The sequence below is a fragment of the Cervus elaphus genome, chromosome 7 (genome assembly GCF_910594005.1).
Source record: "Cervus elaphus chromosome 7, mCerEla1.1, whole genome shotgun sequence".
In the NCBI taxonomy this organism is placed as follows: Eukaryota; Metazoa; Chordata; class Mammalia; order Artiodactyla; family Cervidae; genus Cervus; species Cervus elaphus.
The window spans coordinates 27,399,052-27,418,662 of NC_057821.1; the positions used below are offsets into that span (position 1 = coordinate 27,399,052).

Below are 19,611 nucleotides of genomic sequence, written 5' to 3' on the forward strand. Positions count from 1 at the left end.
ATATTAGACAATATTATATTTTTGTATTTAAGAAAAATTACATGGATTTCTTTTTGTTTATTTTTTAGTGATTTCACAGAGAACCTCAAGTAAGTTTTTTACTTATCAATCTGTCTTATGTGAGACTTTTTCTCAGCTTAGATGTTTTTATTTTAACTAGCCAAACGGTTGAGACTCATGTTTCTCATATTCAGTTCCTTCCATATTACCCAAAGGCCTTAAGATTAGGAATGCAAAATGACCTTTTCGATACATAACTATAGGAGTTCTTATTATTTCAGCTCTTATCTTCTCAGATTACAAATACCAACAGTGACTTAATATTTAAACCAGATAAAGCACTGACCATGGTGATATTTTGGAGAAGGAAATGGCAACCCACTCCAGTATTCTTGCCTGGAAAATCCCATGGGCAAAGGCGCTTGGCAGGCTACAGTTCATGGGGTTGCAAGAGCCAGACATGACTTAGCAACTAACCAAACCATGGTGATATTTAATATAGAACCCATGAAGCCATATTTTTCACTGTTCTAGTGTTCCATAATTTGAATTTGGTTATCATACCTATAAGTGATTTTTATGCAAGCCCAATATCCCCTAGGGTTTCTCAGATTGAAATAAAATCACATTAATATTAAAACCCAAAGTGCGTGTCAAGGTTAAAAATTTAGATGCCAACAGAGCCCAGAAAGGTAATATAACTGAATAAGGTAAAGTACATCCCCCAGGAATTATGGAGAATTAGAAGGTCATATACAGTCTAAAGAACATAGCTGCTACTTAACTCTACCCAATTTTCCCACAAATGGTAAAACTGTGGTCATCTGATGCAAAGAGTTGCCATACTGCAGTCCATGGGGTTGCAAAGAGTTGGACACGACTTAGCGACTGAACAAAAACAGCAACTTGTAGAATACATGTTTTAGTTCTTGGAAGGAATCTACAAGAGCTTGCCCATTTCTAAGGGCTCCACTGCACTATCCTTGATGTGGAAGTACTGACTCCAGTCTGGACTATTTCAAAACCCCTTAGTCTGTCCCCCCTGACAGTATATCTCATAGCCTGTCATTGATGAGGTACCCTCATCAAGTAGGCCACCAACTTGAGTGAAGTACCAGTACCAAAGCTCAAGCCTGGATATCTTCCACAATGCCCACCTGACCTTCAAGAAGCTCAAGTATTCTTGTCACTAGAAAAAGGAAGAAGATGCCTGCTGCTCCAAGACATCCTCCTCACTGTACTCTGCTCCCTCTCTTCAATTTTCTTTTCCCTATGCTCAAAATGCACAAAACAAATCAGCAAATCCACCAAGCAGACATTCAACTAGGGAATGGTTTGTCACACACCTTTTCTCACAGACAATCCCCGCCCCAGTCTTTCTAAGCAAATCTCTTGAAGTCCTTCTCATTTGCTTTCAGGAAGGAAATCACCATACCTTCCTATCCCACATCGTTTCTTGGTCAACTACCCACAACCCTGAAGACTGCTTTAAATCTCCTTCCTCTTAAACTTGTGTGCTTATGAAGGCTTGGAAGAAGGATGATATGTGGGACAGAAGAACTAATTTGGCCATTATTTGTTGGGTTTTTTTTTTCCATTTATTTTTATTAGTTGGAGGCTAATTACTTTACAATATTGTAGTGGGTTTTGTCATACATTGACATGAATCAGCCATGGAGTTACATGCATTCCCCATCCTGATCCCCTCTCCCAAAAAAAGCCTTAGAGCAGCATCTCTGCACTGCACAGCTCTAGGAATCCCTTCCCACTAGGCTTGAGTCGTGCAATCCTTCCTATGGGTTTGTCTCACCTAAGTTTATGAGGAGGGAAATATGAGAGGTTACAGACTCTTTTTCCTTAGATTTTTATCTCAGTAGTCAATGTGGGGGTAATAGAGACAGTCCCATTTCACATCCTCTTCCCCTTGCTTTAGGGAGAGAGCAGGTGGAGAATAAACTTGACAAATTTAGTGTAAAGATAGCATTTAAAACCACTGGACTAAATTTGATCACCAATGGAGCCTATAAAGATAAGAATGCTAAGAATTGTGCTCAGGAACGTCAGATTTAGAGGTTGGGAAGAAGAAAAAAATCTAGCAAAGTATAGAAAGAAGGAGTGTGCATGGAGGAAGAAGGAAAACCAGGAGAGCGGGTTATAGAACTCAAGAGAGTATTTCAAGATGAAAAGGGTATATAAACAACTGCACCTAAAACTTTTAAGAAATAAAAATTTGGACTGAGAATTGGTCATTGAATTTTATAAAATGAGGGTTATTAGCAATCTTAATAGGATAGAGGGGAAACAAAAGTCTAATTGAAGAGGTTAAGGAGAGAGAGAAAAGTTAGAACGGTAAAGCAGTTGATATGGCATATAGCATATGGTAGAGCTAAGATAACATCATAAGAGCAGCAAAGATGGGAGCTCTGATAGGTTGTGACTTCCCTCGTGGGGAATAAAAGATAGACTATCCATGTTTTAAAAAAAGATAAAACAAGAAATTATATATATTTTAATGCAGTTTGGAAAAAGAATAAGCAGATGTAAAAAAAGAACAAAGTTGAAATCTTTGAAATGAAAAAAGTTACTGAAATCGAAAAAAAATTTTTAAAAAAAAAGTTACTGAAATTGAAGCAATAGATAATTAAATAAAATCAGAGACCTAGATGGGAAAAGAAAGAGTGAGCTCCATCACTAGCTATGGACCATTTCTTCCATAACATTTCCAAGGGAAAGTGGTCCTTGCAGAAACTCTTTTTTTCTTTCCACTACTGTTCAGTCTATGATGCTCATCATAATATCAGTGAAAATGTGTTTCTGTTTCATTAGACAATCACACTAATTTGATCATTTGCTTTTTTTATTAAAGCAAGACCTGAAAAATCTAAAGGTAGGTCCCATGTTTCTCTCAACTCTGTTATTATCACTGATGTTTCATGGTATCTAGAGGCCCTTTTGTGCCTTGTTTCTAGTGTGAATGTTCACCAAGGCTTAAGATTTATATTTCTGACTCTATGGTTTATTTTTTTCTAGTATTTCTCTCCTTCTAGCTTCTTGTTTCCCTATTCATATTTTCAGTAGCTTGCTTCATTTTGAACTATAAACTTTTATTTGGAGGCTATAATTGAAACTAATTGGTACACTATGGGGTACTATAATAACAAATACTAGTTGTTACGTACTTGCAAGGTACCAGGCACTGTACTTAGCTTTATATATGCATATACATTATATCAGATAAATGTTGCTATTCCTATAAGAAGAAGGAAGTAGTAAGAATAGGTAACTTGCTCATGACCCCACAATTACGAGCAGAAGAGGTTGAGATTCAAATTCAGGTTTATTTACTTGAATCTAAAAGCAAGTACTGCTTTCATCCCATTCAAATGGGGAGTCACCAGCCCTAAGATATCTATGTGACTGAGAAAAAGAGAAATTCTCTAAAATTAATCTACAAAACAGTAATTAGCAAATAAGAATTACAGTAATGATCATGATAAATCAATATGATCATTCCAAAGAAGTGATGAGAAAACAAGGAATGATAATAAGGAGGCAATAAAGTGTGACATAAAAATCTTACCAGAAAGTTTGAATTAGCAGAGAAAAATCAAAAGGAAGAAATAGCATCTTCCAATGATTCCTCTCTGATCCTTTCTTTCCAAAAAAGCACTCAAAAGGTACTTGAGCAGAATAATCTGAAGACATTTATTCTCCCACTGATTTAACTAATTCTAAATAGTTTGGTGATCTCTCAAAGTTCTGTTTTTTAAAACTTCCAGCATAAAGAGTTTGAGAAGTAACTCGTTCTTCGCATCTCATTCATTTATTTTATTTCTCTTTCACAGTAAGGCAAGAACCACCAAGTAAGTTTTATATCTATCCATCAATTCTGGGGTTGGTTCCTGTATTGATTATATCCTTTTCTGAACAAGTAAGACCTTGACATTCAAGTTTTTCAATTTCTCTATTAATATTGATCAACTTCCTCTAGTCACTGATGAATATTTTGAAAGTAAAAAATTCACAAATGGCAAATAACAAACAGGTTAAAGGTGACCTGGAGTTGGAAATAATGTTTTTGAACATTTTTTATTTTTTTGTAAATTGTTACCTATGGAAAAAAGTGTTAAATGTTAGTATTTTTATTAGAGTTTATAAATTCTCTTTGGTAGAAAATTTTAAAAGCATAAGACAGAAATAAAGCTGAATCGACAAAGTTAAAGTCATTGAGATCTTACTCATTCAAAAAAATATAATTATTGAGGTCTTATCATGTGCCAGGCACTGGGAATATAGCAGGGACCAAAAATAGAAAAAGACACTCCTGTCCTAGAGTTCATATGTAAATTAGATCATTCTAGACATGTTTCTTATCTAGAGAAGTTGGGGAAAATAAGAAGAAAATGTAGCTTATTTCTCTCACTTCTAGAAATGGAACTGTTGTATCTGACAAATATGTCTCAGTAGTATTATAGAGTATATTTCCATCTTTACTTACCAAACAATATCAATTAGATCAATGAGAGCCATGTTCTCTGTATCTACATTAATGACAACTGCAATTCTAAGAAATTTCCTTTCCATTTGATATTTGTTATACACTCACTGTGGGCTTTTTCCTAAAAATGATTGTTTCCATTTCAAGGAAAAAATTGACATTTATATTTTTCACACCCTCTCCTCAGAATCCTACTAGAATATTTATGATTCTATACAAAGCACAGATTACAATGATAAGTGGGAAAAATTAACATGATTGATTTTTTTCATAGTAAGTTAAAATGTCCTACTAAAAACAAACTAGACTTCATATATTTTAAGAGACTTATGATAAGGACACGATAGAGATTATATATTATTGCCCAAGGAGAAACACAGGGAAAGTGAAGTCAATCTTCATTTCTGACAGCTGGAATTGCTTGTGTTCATTAATTTTTGCAAACACACAGACCAACTTCTTCCCACTTGAAATATTAAATAATATCTAGAAGATGAAGCTGATAAGCAGAAATAATTAAGAATGCCAAGAAAATCTTGGAATTAGCTGTACTGACTTTTCAAGAAAAGAAAATGTTTTCAACAAATGTAAGACAGGAATGACAAGAGAAAAGTGGGAAAACTCACATGAAAAAGTTAACAAACGATATGAGGCTTTTCCAAGCTCTGTGTTATTTTAATTTCCATAAGAAATTAGATGATAAAAGTAAAATAACCTCCCCCTTTCTTACCCTTTTAAAATGTTTGTGTTTCTGTACAAGAAAGATTTAAGTAACTCATGTAAAAGATTTGGAACTTACTCTTCCTTTTTCATCCGAGAAATTCTTGTCTGGAAACAGTAAGAATTCTATTATCAGTGTCAATTCTGTTATCAACGTCAACCCATACTAATCATTTGTGTTTGGATTTTAGCACATGTAGCAGTACCTATCAGTAAGTCCTTTTTCATTTCATAAATTTGGTACAAATTGGGATCATAAACTGAGATTTTTTCCCAAATATGACCAATTGTATTTATCCTATTTATAAACAGTCTTTCTCTCTTTTATTTGGCAACCTACTGTGTTATTAATTTTTCAATAAAAAGAATAAATAATTGATTGAGACTAAGTATAAAAAAATATTTTGTTTTCTAAAACTATTCAAAGAGCTTTTAATAACAAGAACCTTCCACACAACAAAAAGGAAAGATATATAGGGGGGATATAATAAATATGGAGATGCCAATAAAAAATAGAGGGAAACTTAGTATGATATGTTAGGTGTGGGAAGAGGAAAGAGAATAATTGCAATTAGCATTCAAATTTTTTGAAAGTTCTCCACATGATTTAAATCCTGTATACTAGAGGAGAAAGAAAAAGAATGACATAAGCATTTATGTTATTAGCCCAGTCTGCCTTTCTACTACATTGAAATACACTGAAGACAGTCGAATCAGATTAGGACTACTACTTCACCACAAAGAAATGCTAATTCCTCTTATTCCATTTTGGATATCTTTCTGGGGGAGGTTTAGTGTCTTCCAAACATCTCTCTGTTGCCTTGGAAAGACAAGGAAGGTAACTATATTCTTGATCCTAAAATTCTGCTCTTATATGTTTGTTTCATGTTGTTCTGCCAGTTACTCCAGTACCTATTGGTAAGTTATTATTCATCTAGTCCTTAATTCCAATGTCTTTTTGAAAATTAGCCCTCAAGTAAAGGACTTCATATTCACATTTTTCAACCCACTTTGCCTCCCCATTATCCAGTACCCTTAAGTTACTGATGAATTTCAAAACCATAGTATGCCCAATGACTGGTTAAAAAAAATAAAGGATAGAAAATTAAGACCTTGAGGTAGTATTTTTCACCCAAAGAAGAAACAAATTTAAATAGAATAATCAATGTCAGCATTGCTTTGGTAAGTATTATACATTGATACATCACTGATCCTATTTAAATTAACATAACCCTTTTAGAATGCAAACGTGCAGAAGTAGTATGTTGCAAGATATAAAAAATAGAGTATCCTTTAAACTCGTAGTTCCATTTCCATATACATGCTCCAAGGAATTATTCTAAATATGGAACAAAACAACTTGTATGATGCTAATAGGTTTAAAAAAAAAAAAGGAAAGGTAATATATTTCAGTGTTTAAGAAAGGAATCAGACAGACCAATCAAATCTCAGTTAAAACATTTACCAGTCATGTTGCTGTGGGTAAATTATTTAATGTCTCTTAAAATTTAATTTATATTATCTTTATTTGGAATTGTCTTTAATCATTTCCTTGAAAATTTGAAGTTCTCATTCTCATTATTCCACATTACTGGAACAACTATTTTATTTATAAATTAGTGGAAAACATAAACCCCTATTGACAAAAAAAAAAAAATAGGGAGAAACAAGTGCTGGTGACAGTTTAAACATTTCATCAATGCAAGTCAAGCTGTGAGGAAAATCTGACAATGAAGAGATGAGAGCAGGAAGTCAAATCTCGTTGCCAAAAGAGAGAGGCAGGAAAATTATGAGCTACATTCGAATGTGGTAACATCTGATACCTTTCTCCTACTATCCTCGAGGTCTACTTTAACATACTTTGCAGTGGAGAACTTTTAAAAGGAAGAATTTTTCAAAAATTATCAACGAATGTGAAATTCTTTTTTCTCAATTTCCTAAGAAACGTGTATATATACATACTTTACCCTCTTACCTATGTCTCCTAAAATAGACTTTAAAATTTCATGTTCCAGTTACTAGAGGATGATAGCCTCTCTAACTCTTTTAGTCAGAGAGACTACATTACTCTTTCAAAGTAACACCCCGAGAGAGATCTATTTTTACGTTTTTGACACAGGATTTTGAAGTACCTCTAGGAGTTTAGTTCTTTATTTGGCAGTCACACAGAGCTGCTTCTTGGTTGACGTTAGTTACGTGCCCTCTAAGTGTTGTGAGGAAACTGGCTATTCTTATCAAATGATAAAATGTTTGGCCATTTTTACTACTTTCAAAAGTAACAGCATTAATACAAACTCTGTTCAATACACTAGGTGGAAGTATGACCTTGACTTGGATGAGATTTTAGGTATAAATTCACCAGTTGCCTATTTTTCAGCAGCTTTTCATATCCCCTCCACATACAAGGCCAGTCATTCTAATGACTATATTTCAACTCTTTTCTAAATGACCTATAAGCAAAGAATAAATCTTTAACTTAGTGTAATAACAGTCTTTACAGTCACTATTAGCTTATAATTCATAAATAATGCTTATCCATAATAACTTTGAAATTTTAATACTTGATAATAATGCAAACTATTAATAACATCTAGATATTAATAACTTCTACCATAGCAATTACTGCATGTCATCCCCCAGCTTTCCTATTTATATGAAACTGTGAAAAAGTTGGCTTAAAGCTTAACATTCAGAAAACTAAGATCATGGCATCTGGTCCCATCACCTCATAGGAAGTAGATAGGGGGACAGTGGAAACAGTGTCAGACTTTATTTTGGGGAGCTCCAAAATCACTGCAGATGGTGACTGCAGCCATGAAATTAAAAGATGCTTACTCCTTGGAAGGAAAGTTATGACCAATCTAGATTGCATATTAAAAAGCAGAGACATTACTTTGCCTACAAAGGTCCATCTGGTCAAGGCTATGGTTTTTCCAGTAGTCATGTATGGATGTGAGAGTTGGACTGTGAAGAAAGCTGAGCACCGAAACATTGATGCTTTTGAACTGTGGTGTTGGAGAAGACTCTTGAGAGTCCCTTGGACTGCAAGGAGATCCAACCAGTCCATCCTAAAGGAGATCAGTCCTGGGTGTTCATTGGAAGGACTGATGCTGAAGCTGAAACTCCAATACTTTGGCCACCTCATGTGAAGAGTTGACTCATTGGAAAAGACTCTGATACTGGGAGGGATTGGGGGCAGGAGGAGAAGGGGACGACAGAGGATGAGATGGTTGGATGGCATCACCGACTCGATGGGCATGAGTTTGAGTAAACTCTGGGAGCTGGTGATGGACAGTGAGGCCTGGTGTGCTGCGATTCATGGGGTCGCAAAGAGTCGGACACGACTGAGCGACTGAACTGAACTGAACTGTGGGTATATTAATGCCTCCACATTTGTCCTTCAGCCCTCAATTATTGGACAAAAACAGTAGAGAGGTTGATTTATGATGTTTCATTGCAGCTTCCTTCTTAGAAGAGAAAGTGGTCTCAGGAATTTTTCCTCTTCCACTATAGAGAATCTGATGAGTAATTCAATTTTTGGAAGCTTGAGTTTTGTGTTAGGTTGAGTAGAGTTCTTTTCCAAACCCACCAACATGCTGTTTGGTTAGCAATCCTAGTGTCCTTTGGCCCCCATAGGGTTCCAGTCCCATGCTTTGATTGGCTGTAATCACTTTTATTAATGCAAAATCTAAGTAGCATATTTCCCCATCTCCTTTGCTTTTAAATTTTTCTGTATTTCCCAAAATTATTGATATTAAGTGAGAAATATATTCATGCAAAGAATAAAGAGAACAGACATAATATGGCCTTATTTTTAATAGAAAAAATGTCCTAAAACAGCAAAGGTTTTAGCTCAAATATTTTCAAGATAAGACAAGGAATAAGTAAATTAGGTGATAGACTAAGAAGAATTATATAATGGAAAGTGAGGAAGAGAACAGACATATTATGAGATTAGATTCTGAAGTAGAAAAAAATAGAAGGAGCAAAATTTAAATAAATACTTTAAATTTTCATAAAGAAAAGTAAGAGGAGCTTAACTCCATTTGCCCACTCTAAACATATGAAAGACTTAGGCCTATAAAAGATTAGGAAATGAAGCTCCTGAGACTTTTCATTTGTCATTATAACCGATCCTGGATTTCCCCTGTTCTACACCCTTGAAAGATGTGCAAGTAAGAACTCTAATGTTAAATGGTTACATGTTTCACACGTGCTACTTACTAAGCCATATTTAAAATTTCCGGTTAAAACCCAGAGGTTATCAGAAAGAAAAAAAATTGAAAAGTTATGACAAAAATTTTTAAATTGACAATTATAAATAAATGTTCTCCACTGCAAAAGGAATATGATGAGAGCTGACATGGTGGTTAGAGGTTTGAAAATGGAGAGAGAATATTGAAAGACAAAAAAAAAGAAGAGAAACTTAAAATAGTAATCTTGAACTGGTTGGTGATCATTCTCCTAAAAGGTTGTGACTCGGCCTAGTTAAGAATCTTGAAAACAAAAATTATTTCATTAGAAAAGTAAATTTCACTCATATAACCCATTAAACAGGGCTTCCTAAAGGAAATCCTAAAGGAAATCAACCTGGAATATTCACTGGAAGGACTGATACTAAAGTTAAAACTCCAATACTTTGGCCACTGATGTGAAAAGTTTACTTATTGGAAAAGACCCTGATGCTGGGCAAGACTGAGTTCAGGAGGAGAAGGGGACAACAGAGGATGAGATGGTTGGATGGCATCACCAACTCAATGGACATGAATTTGACATGGGTTCGGAGAGTCAGATACGACTTAGCAACTTGAACAATAACAAAAAATAATAATAATAATCTCGATATTTAGGTTATTCAAGTGGAGTTAATATTGAATTAATACAGAATAGAATATTGATATAAGATGTAATGTTTCCCAAAAGTCCCTTTTCTGATGTTCCTAGTGGGGTTTTCAATGGAAACCAAGTACATAATTTTTTTTTAATAATAATTTGTTTTATTTTACTTTTTTAGTAATTGGTCCAGTGGCAGCTGGTAAGTTCTAATAATCTTTCTCAGTTTCTTCCAGCCATCTGTAATACCTGTGTTCCTTTATTTGCCCTGATACTTTTAACATCTGACTAGTCTGAACCTTGAGTGACTATTTTCCACCACTTTTCTTTCACAATTTTTAGTATTACTTTAGGTTACAAATAGTTTAGAGGGTTGTTGGGTTTGGGGGATTTTAGGGAGGAAGGCTGTAAATTAAAGGCCTATAGAAACAGGAAACCATATGTCAAGGATAAAGAAAAAAAATTGTTCCTTTGGTTAGAGAATTAAGTTATAGAATAGAAACAAAGGGAAACAATGCTGGCAAACTATGCTGAAGTCAGATCACCAGAAAGACCATGGATATAACATAATAACAAATTTATATTTTAATCTGAAATATAGGGTCACAAAACAAAATTCCAAAAGATGAAAGGTGGAAAAATAAAATTAGGAAATATGAGTAAGTTGAGAGTATAAGGAAGGACAGATGCACAATGTAAACAAAGAAAAACTAATTAAAATAAGTTGAATATAGAAAGAAAAGTTGATCTTTGTCCCTTCCTTCATCTCTAAACCTGAATCACCACTGCTTCTCAGAGAGTAAATGTTAGGAGCACTACTGTAGAAGCCTTTTCTGAGGCTCCCTCCTTGAAAGAACAGAAGAGGAACTTATGTAATATTCAGGCAAACGTTTAAAAAATGAATACGTCTCCATTTTCCAAAAAGAGTTGGTCTGAATGGATCAACTGAAAAACAAAAATTACACAATTCTGATGAATTAAATCAAATAACTAAATAAATGGAAAGATAGTCCATGTTCATATCTAGAACAATTCAATATAACCAAGATGTCAGTTCCTCTCAAAGTAATCTATAGATTCAATGCAGTTTCAATCAAAATCCTAGGAAGATATTTTGTAAATGCTGAAAAACTGATTCTAAAGTGTATATGAAGTGGCAAAAGACACAGAATAGCCAATATAATATATTGAAAGAGAAGAACAAAATTGGAGGATCAACACTACCCAACTTCAAGATTTATATATAAAGCTACAGTAATCCAGACAGTGTGGTATTGGTGAAAAAAAAAACAGATAAACAGATCAGTAGAACAGAATAGACAGCCCAGAAATAGCCTTACTTGCATATATAGAGTCAACTAATCTTTGACAAGGGAGCAAAGACAATACGCTGGAGCAAAGATAAACTTCAACAAATGGTGTTGCAACACCTGCACATGCACTTGCAAAAAATGAACCTTGACCCAGATCTTACTTAACTCAAAATGGATCACATCCATAAATATAAAACCCAAAACTTTAACACTCCTTAGAGATAGCATAGGAGTAAATCTAGGTGATGTTGGGAATGGCAATAACTTTCTAGATACAAAACTAAGAGCAGAATTTATAAGAGAAATAATTGATAAGATGACTTCTTTAAAGTTTTCTCCTCTGCAAAGGCACTATCAAGAGAATTAGAAGATATGCCATGGACTGACAAAAAGTATTTGCAAAGACACTGTAACCCAAAACATACAAAGAACTCTTAAAATTCAATAATAAGAAAACCAGTTAAAAAATGAGCTGAAGACCTTAACAGATACCTCACCAAAGAAGATATATGGATGGCAAATAAACATTAAAAAAGATGTTCAACATCATATGTCACCAAGGAATGCCAATTAAAAGTTAGATACCACTGCATATCTATTTAGAATGGTCAAAAATCAGAATACTGACAATACCAAATGCTGACAGGTATATGAGGCAACTGGGCTGATGGAAATGCAAAATGGTATAGCCATCTTGGAAGACAATTTGGCAGTTTCTTATAAGTATAAACATACTCTTAACATATAATTTGGCAATCATGCTCCTTGGTATATACTCAAGGGATTCAAAACATATGTCTACACTAAAACCTGCACACAGATGTTCATAGCAACTTCATCTGTAATTGTCAAAACTTGGAAGCAAACAAGATGTTCTTCAGACTGTGGTACATCCAGGCAATGGAATATCATTCAACACTAAAAATAAATGAGCTATAAAATCATGAAAAGACAGAGAGGAAACTTAAATGAATATTACTAAATAAAAGAAGCCAATCTGAAAAAGCTATATACTGTGTAGTCAAGTGAAGTCGCTCAGTCGTGTCCTACTCTTTGCGACCCCATGGACTGTATAACCTGCCAGGCTCCTCTGTCCATGGGATTTTCCAGGCAAGAATACTGGACTGGGTTGCCATTTCCTTCTTCAGGGGATCTTCCCAACCCATGGATCGAACCCGGGTCTCCCGCATTGTAGGCAGATGCTTTTACTGTCTGAGCCACAAGGGAAGTATATTGTATGATCCCAACTATATGACATTCTTGAAAGACAAAATTACAGAGACAGTAAAAATGCCAGTCATTGCCAGGGGTGAGGTGTGGAGTGGGGAAAGGTGTAAGGAAACATGAATAGGTGGACCACAATAATTTTGAGTGCAATGAAATACTGTATATGATAATATAATGCTATTATGTCACTAAACATTTCCCCAAACCCATAGAATATATCACACTAAAAGTGAATCATATGCATGAAATAGAACACTCAGAGCCGGTGCATTGGGACAACCCTGAGGGATGGGATGGGGAGGGAAGTGGGAGGTGGGTTCAGGATGGGGGACACATGTATACCCATGGCTGATTCACGTCAATTTATGGCAAAAACCACTACAATATTGTAATGTAATTAGCCTCCAATTAAATTATTTTTTAAAGATATATATACATATATATATAATGGAATATTCAGTTCAGTTCATTTGCTCAGTCATGTCCGACTCTTTGCGACCCCATGGACTGCAGCACACCAGGCCTCCCTGTCCATCACCAACTCCTGGAGTTTACTCAAACTCATGTCCATTGAGTCGGTGATGCCATCCAACCATCTCAACCTCTGTCGTCCCCTTCTCCTCCTGCCTTCAATCTTTCCCAGCACCAGGGTCTTTTCAAATGAGTCAGTTCTTCGCATCAGGTGGCCAAAGTATTGGAGTTTCAGCTTCAACATCAGTCCCTCCAATGAACACCCAGGACTGATCTCCTTTAGGATGGACTGGTTGGACCTCCTTGCAGTCCAAAGGACTCTCATGAGTCTTCTCCAACATCACAGTTCAAAAGCATCAATTCGGTGCTCAGCTTTCTTTATAGTCCAACTCTTACATCCATACATGACTACTGGAAAAACCATAGCCTTGACTAGACAGACCTTTGTAGGCAAAGTAATGTCTCTGCTTTTTAATATGCTGTCTAGGTTGGTCATAACTTTCCTTTCAAGGAATAAGCAACTTTTAATTTCATGGCTGCAATCCTACTCAGCCATAAAAATGAAATATTTCAATTTGTGACATGGATGGATCTAGAGGCTATTATGCTAAGTGAAGTAAATCAGACAAAGATAAAAAAAAAGTGAATCAAAATGTAAACTACAGACTTTGGTAGTATGATAATGTCAATCTAGGTTTGTCAGTTTAACAAATGTACCACTCTGGTGGCGGATATTGATAATGCAGAAGTTTGTGCATCTGTAGCAGTAGAAGGAATATGGGAAATCATACTTTGTTCTTAAAACTGCTGTGAACTTAAAACTGCTTTAAAAATGCTTTACTAAAAAATTAGCATAGTATATTTTTAATGATCCAACTATGAAATTATAAAAAAGTAAAAGAATATAAAATCTATACTATGAAAGTATCAATTTTTTAAAAGCAAGCATGAGTAAATTAATATCACAAAAAGTATACCTCAAAGCAAAACTTGCCAGAAACAAAGAGGGACATGACAGTAAGATAAGAAAAAAATCAAAACACCAAGAAGACATAGAAATCCCAAATATGTACGCAACAAACAGAGCTTTAAAAAATATGGGAAAGAAAACTAATAGGAATGAGAAGAGAAACAATAAAACTCACAATTACAGCTGGGAATTCAAAACCCCATTCTCAGCAACTGAAAGAACTACAAAATAGAACATGAAAGAGGTGAGAGAATTAGCCAGGTAGATATCTAAAAGGCAGTATCTCAGGCAGAGAGGACGATGAGCAAACCACTCTGTGACAGAAACATTTCTGAACTCTTTGAAGAAAAACAAGAAATCACACGCAGCTGGAGTATAAAGAGATAAAGAGAAGCTATCAGAGAGCTATGAGGGGACAGATGTTCTAAGGCCTTCCTTGGAAAGGCACTGTAATGACTTTGGCTTAAACAAGACGAGGAATCATTGGTGGATCTTAACCAGAGTGATCCGATCTGACTGAAACTTTAAAAGGATACCTGTAGCTACTATACTGGGAAGTTGACTGGCAGACAAGGGTGAAAGCAGTAAGACCAATTAGGGGGATGACAGTAACTTGAGTCACAGTGAGTCATTAAGGTAGCAGGAAGCATCAGATTCTTACAACACATTGAGGAATCTGCTGTCCTATTATAGCACTCTATCCTATTAGAGATCTTGCTGGTACCATAGAAGAAAGAATTAGGGAAATGGAAGTAGGGAAGAATTGTGTTTCTGATCCAAAAATTAACATACCTTCTCGTTCTGATTTTCAGGAATACCTCAAGTACTTATTAATAAAATTGCTAATCTATTTCTAGTATTTTAGTTTCCTCTAGGGCATGGGTGAGTAAACTTTTCGGTAGAGGACAGATAATAAATATTTTAAGTTTTGTAAGCCATAAGGTCTCTGTCACAATTATTCAACTCTGCTGTTGTAGCACAAAAGCAGTCAGAGATAATATGTAAATGAAACAGCATGGATTTGTCCCAATAAGACATTATTTGTAGACATTGAAATTTGAATGTCATATAATTTTCACACCTTACAAAATATTATTCTTATTTTTTCAACAATTTTTAAAATGTAAGTTCCATCCTTATCTCACAGGATGTACACATATGTGGCAGACTGGATAGATTTATTCCATTGGCTGTACTTTGCTAACCCCTTCTCTAGAATATAAATACTCATTTTCCTCAGTGTAAAAACATTTTTTCCAGGTTTTATGTAAATTCCATGCTTTCTTTTCACTTTGTAAAGTTAGGTATACCAAGAAAGATCATGAAAAATACAATAGAGAGCAAAGGTAACAAGGCAGACCAAATGGAAGATGGGGCAGATGACTTAGAGGACATGAATACAGAAATAATTCAGTTACAAGAAGATAGATGACTTAGATTTTTTTAAGTGAAGAGACCCTATAAGAGCTATCAGATTCAATCTGAAAAAGCAAACAGAAGAATAATTGGTGTAACATAAAGAGAAGAGAGGGAAAAGTAAGCAGGGAGTTTATTTTTAAAAAATAGCTGAGAACTTTCCAAACCTGGTGAAAGACTTAGACATAGGCATCCATGAAGCTAGTAGAACACCTTATTATCTCAATGCTAAAAGGCCTCTCCAAGACACATTATAATGAAGTTGCCAAAAATCACTGATAAAAATCTTAAAAGTAGACAAGAAAAAAAAGTAACCTATAAGTTACCCCCAGTGGACTATCAGGGGATTTCTTAGCAGAAACTTTACAGGCCAGGAGAGAGTGAAATAACATATTCAGAGTGCTGAAAGAAAAAAGTTATCAACCAATAATACTTTATCCAGCAAAGTTATCTTTCAGAAATGAAGAATAAATAAAGGCTTTCTCAAAAAAAAACAAAAGCTGAAGGAGTTCGCCATGACAAGACCTGCCTTGCAAGAAAATCTAAGAAAATCTAATCTAATTCTTCAAGCTAAAATGAAAAAATAATTATCAGCTACATAAAAATATGTGACAGTACACAATTCTCCTGTAAAGGTGAAAATTTAACAGAATTAGAAAAGTATTACTCTGTATTTGAATGATGTCTTAACTACTTAACTACAGTATAAAAGTTAAAGGAAAAGAACATTAAAAATAACTATAGCTATAATTCATTGACAAATTCATAGCATAAAAAGTATAAGCTGTGACATGAAAAATATAAAAAGGGATTCAAAGTTAATATTTGATATGCAAGGTCAGATCTTCTTCATATAATTCAATTTAAACAGCCTATTACAACTGAATGCAGAAGCAGATATGAGAATTCAGCCATATTCTCTTTAGCCAGACATTTAAAAGATTTGCCAAAAAAAAAAGTACATATACATGGAAGAGTCAAAGGACAGAGCCTTTTAAACAAATGAAAATAAGTTGCTGTTGGCATAAAAATGGACTCCTGTATCTATGAGACGTTTTATGTAGTCCTCATTCAACCTACAAAGGAAAAATCTAGAGTAGATTCACAAAAAAATTTTAAAGAGGAAACTGAGTACATCACCATGGAAAACCACCAACTTACAAAGATAGGCAGAAACGGTAGGGAAAAAAAACAATGAAAATATCCCTCAAATAAAAAGACAAACAATAAAGCAGTAGGACAACCTTACATATCAATTAATAATCACACTAAATTCACCAATCAAAAGGTACATAAATGCTAAATAGATTCAAAAACAAGATCCAACCATATTCTGCCCATAGGAGACTTATTTCAGCTCTAAACACACAGAGGCCTGTGTGAAGTGAAGGGACAGAATAATATACTTAATGTAAGTGGAAACAAAAAGCAGAGGTGGACATACTTCAGTCAGTTCAGTCGCTCAGTCATTTCTGACTCTTTGTGACCTCATGGACTGCAGCACGCCAGGCTTCCTGTCCATAACCAACTCTCAGAGTTTACTCAAACTCATGTCCACTGAGTCGGTGATGCCATCCAACTATCTCATCCTCTGTCATCCCCTTCTCCTCCCGCCTTCAATCTTTCCCAGCATCAGGGTCTTTTCAAATGAGTCATTTCTTCGCATCAGGCAGACAAAGTATTGGAGGTTCAGCTTCAACATCAGTCCTTCCAATGAATATTCAGAACTGATTTCCTTTAGGAAGGACTGGTTGGATCTCCTTGCAGTCCAAAGGACTCTCAAGAGTCTTCTCCAACACCGCAGTTCAAAAGCATCAATTCTTCGGCACTCAGCTTTCTTTGGAGAAGGAAGTGGCAATCCACTCCAGTACTGTTGCCTGGAAAATCCCATGGATGGAGGAGCCTGGTAGGCTGCAGTGCATGAGGTCACTAAGAGTCAGACACGACTGAGCGACTTCACTTTCACTTTTCACTTTCATGCTTTGGAGAAGGAAATGGCAGCCCACTCCAGTGTTCTTGCCTGGAGAATCCCAGGGACAGGGAAGCCTGGTGGGCTGCCGTCTATGGGGTCACACAGAGTTGGACACAACTGAAGTGACTTAGCAGCAGCAGCAGCAGCAGCTTTCTTTACAGTCCAACTCTCACATCCATACATGGCTACTGGAAAAACCATAGCTTTGACTAGATGGACCTTTGTTGGAAAAGCAATGTCTCTGCTTTTTAATAAGCTGTCTAGGTTGGTCATAACTTTTCTTCCAAGGAGCAAGCGTCTTTTAATGTCATGGCTGCAGTCACCATCTGCAGTGATTTTGGAGCCCAAAGAAATAAATTCTGCCACTGTTTCCACTTTTTCCTCATCTATTTGCCATGAAGTGATGGGACCAGATGCCATGGGACCAGATCTTTGTTTTCTGAATGTTGAGTTTTAAGCCAACTTTTTCACTCCCCTCTCTCACTTTCATCAAGAGGCTCTTTAGTTCTTCACTTTCTGCCATAAGGGTGGTGTCATCTGCATATCTGAGGTTACTGATATTTCTCCCGGCAATCTTGATTCCAGCTTGTGCTTCATCTAGTCCAGCATTTCTCATGATGTACTCTGCATATAAGTAAAATAAGCAGGGTGACAATGTATAGCCTTGACGTACTCCTTTCCCTGTTGGGAACCAGTCTGTGTTCCATGTCCAGTTCTAACTGTTGCCTCTTGACCTGCATACAGATTTCTCAGGAGGCAGATCAGGCAGTCTGGTATTCCCATCTCTTTAAGAATTTTACAGAGTTTACTGTGATCCACACAGTCAAGGGCTTTGGTGTAGTCAATAAAGAGAAAGTAGATGTTTTTCTGGAACTCTCGTGCTTTTTTGATGATCCAACAGATGTTGGCAATTTGATCTCTGGTTCCTCTGCCTTTTCTAAATCCAGCTTGAACATCTAGAAGTTCATGGTTCACGTACTGTTGAAGCCTGGCTTGGATATACTTACATGAGACAAAATAAACTTTAAGCCAAAACAGTAATAAGAGACAAACAAAGTCATTACATAATAAGGAAAGGGTCACTACATCAAGAAAATGTAACCATTGTAAATATATATGCACCCAACACTGGTGCACCTAAATATATTGTCAGTTATAATATTGAAGGGAGAAAGAAATAACAATACAATAACAGCAGACTTCAATATCCCACTATCAGCAATAGATAGATCATAAAGAGAGAAAATCAACGGAGAAGTGCTGGAATTTAATTATAAGCTAGACCAAATGAACTTAACAGACATATATAGAACATTCCATTCAACGGCAACAAAATACACAATCTTCTCAAGTGCAATTGGAACTCTCTCAGAGACAGATCATAGGATAGGACAAAAAGAAATAGAAGAAATCCAAATCAGGAAAGAAGTAAAACTGTCACAATTTATAGCGGGTATGATTTTATATATAGAAAATATCAAAGATGCAACCAAAAAACTTTTGGAACTAGTCAACAATTTCAGTAAGGCTTCCAACACAAAGGCTTCCCTGGTGGCTCAGATGGTAAAGCATCTGCCTTCAATGTGGGAGACCCAGGTTTGATCCCTGGGTCGGAAAGATCCTCTGGAGAAGGAAATGGCAACCACTCCAGTACACTTGCCTGGAAAATCCCATAGATGGAGGAGCCTGGTAGGCTACAGTTTATGGGGTCGCAAAGAGTCAGACACGACTGAGCAACTTCATTTTCACTTTCACTTTTCCAATACAAAATCAACATTTGGGAATCAATTGCACTTCTACACACTAATAGTGAAACAACTGAAAAAGTAATAAAGACAACTTTCCCATTCACAATAATGTCAAAGCCAATAAAATATCTAGGAACAAATTTAACCAAAGAAGGGAAATATCTGTACAACAGAAACTATTAATACTTTGCTAAAAAAAATCAAAGAAGAAACAATGGAAAGCCATCCCCAATGTTCGTGGATCAGAAGAATTAATACTGTTAAAATGTTCACACTACCCAAAGCCATCTATAGTTTCAAAACAATCCCCATTAAAATGGTATTCTTCATATGCAACACAGAAATAGAAGATAAAAAAAAGTCTTAAAATTTGTATGGAATCACAAAGAACTCAAATCCTGATGGGAAAAAACAAAACTAGATATGTCACCTTTCCTGATCTC

The 19,611-nt window shown here is 35.5% G+C and overlaps 1 protein-coding gene across 1 annotated transcript in view; it reads left to right on the forward strand.

Moving 5' to 3' along the window:
- The window catches only part of TSBP1 (testis expressed basic protein 1), a 64,657-nt gene that overhangs the window by 29,859 nt on the left and 15,187 nt on the right, over positions 1 to 19,611 (forward strand). Inside the window, exons 24-29 of the mRNA XM_043906929.1 lie at positions 69 to 89; positions 2,867 to 2,887; positions 3,846 to 3,863; positions 5,410 to 5,430; positions 6,119 to 6,136; positions 10,233 to 10,253. Coding sequence (XP_043762864.1) covers positions 69 to 89; positions 2,867 to 2,887; positions 3,846 to 3,863; positions 5,410 to 5,430; positions 6,119 to 6,136; positions 10,233 to 10,253 — 120 coding nt within the window. The remainder of the gene's footprint in view (positions 1 to 68; positions 90 to 2,866; positions 2,888 to 3,845; positions 3,864 to 5,409; positions 5,431 to 6,118; positions 6,137 to 10,232; positions 10,254 to 19,611) is intronic.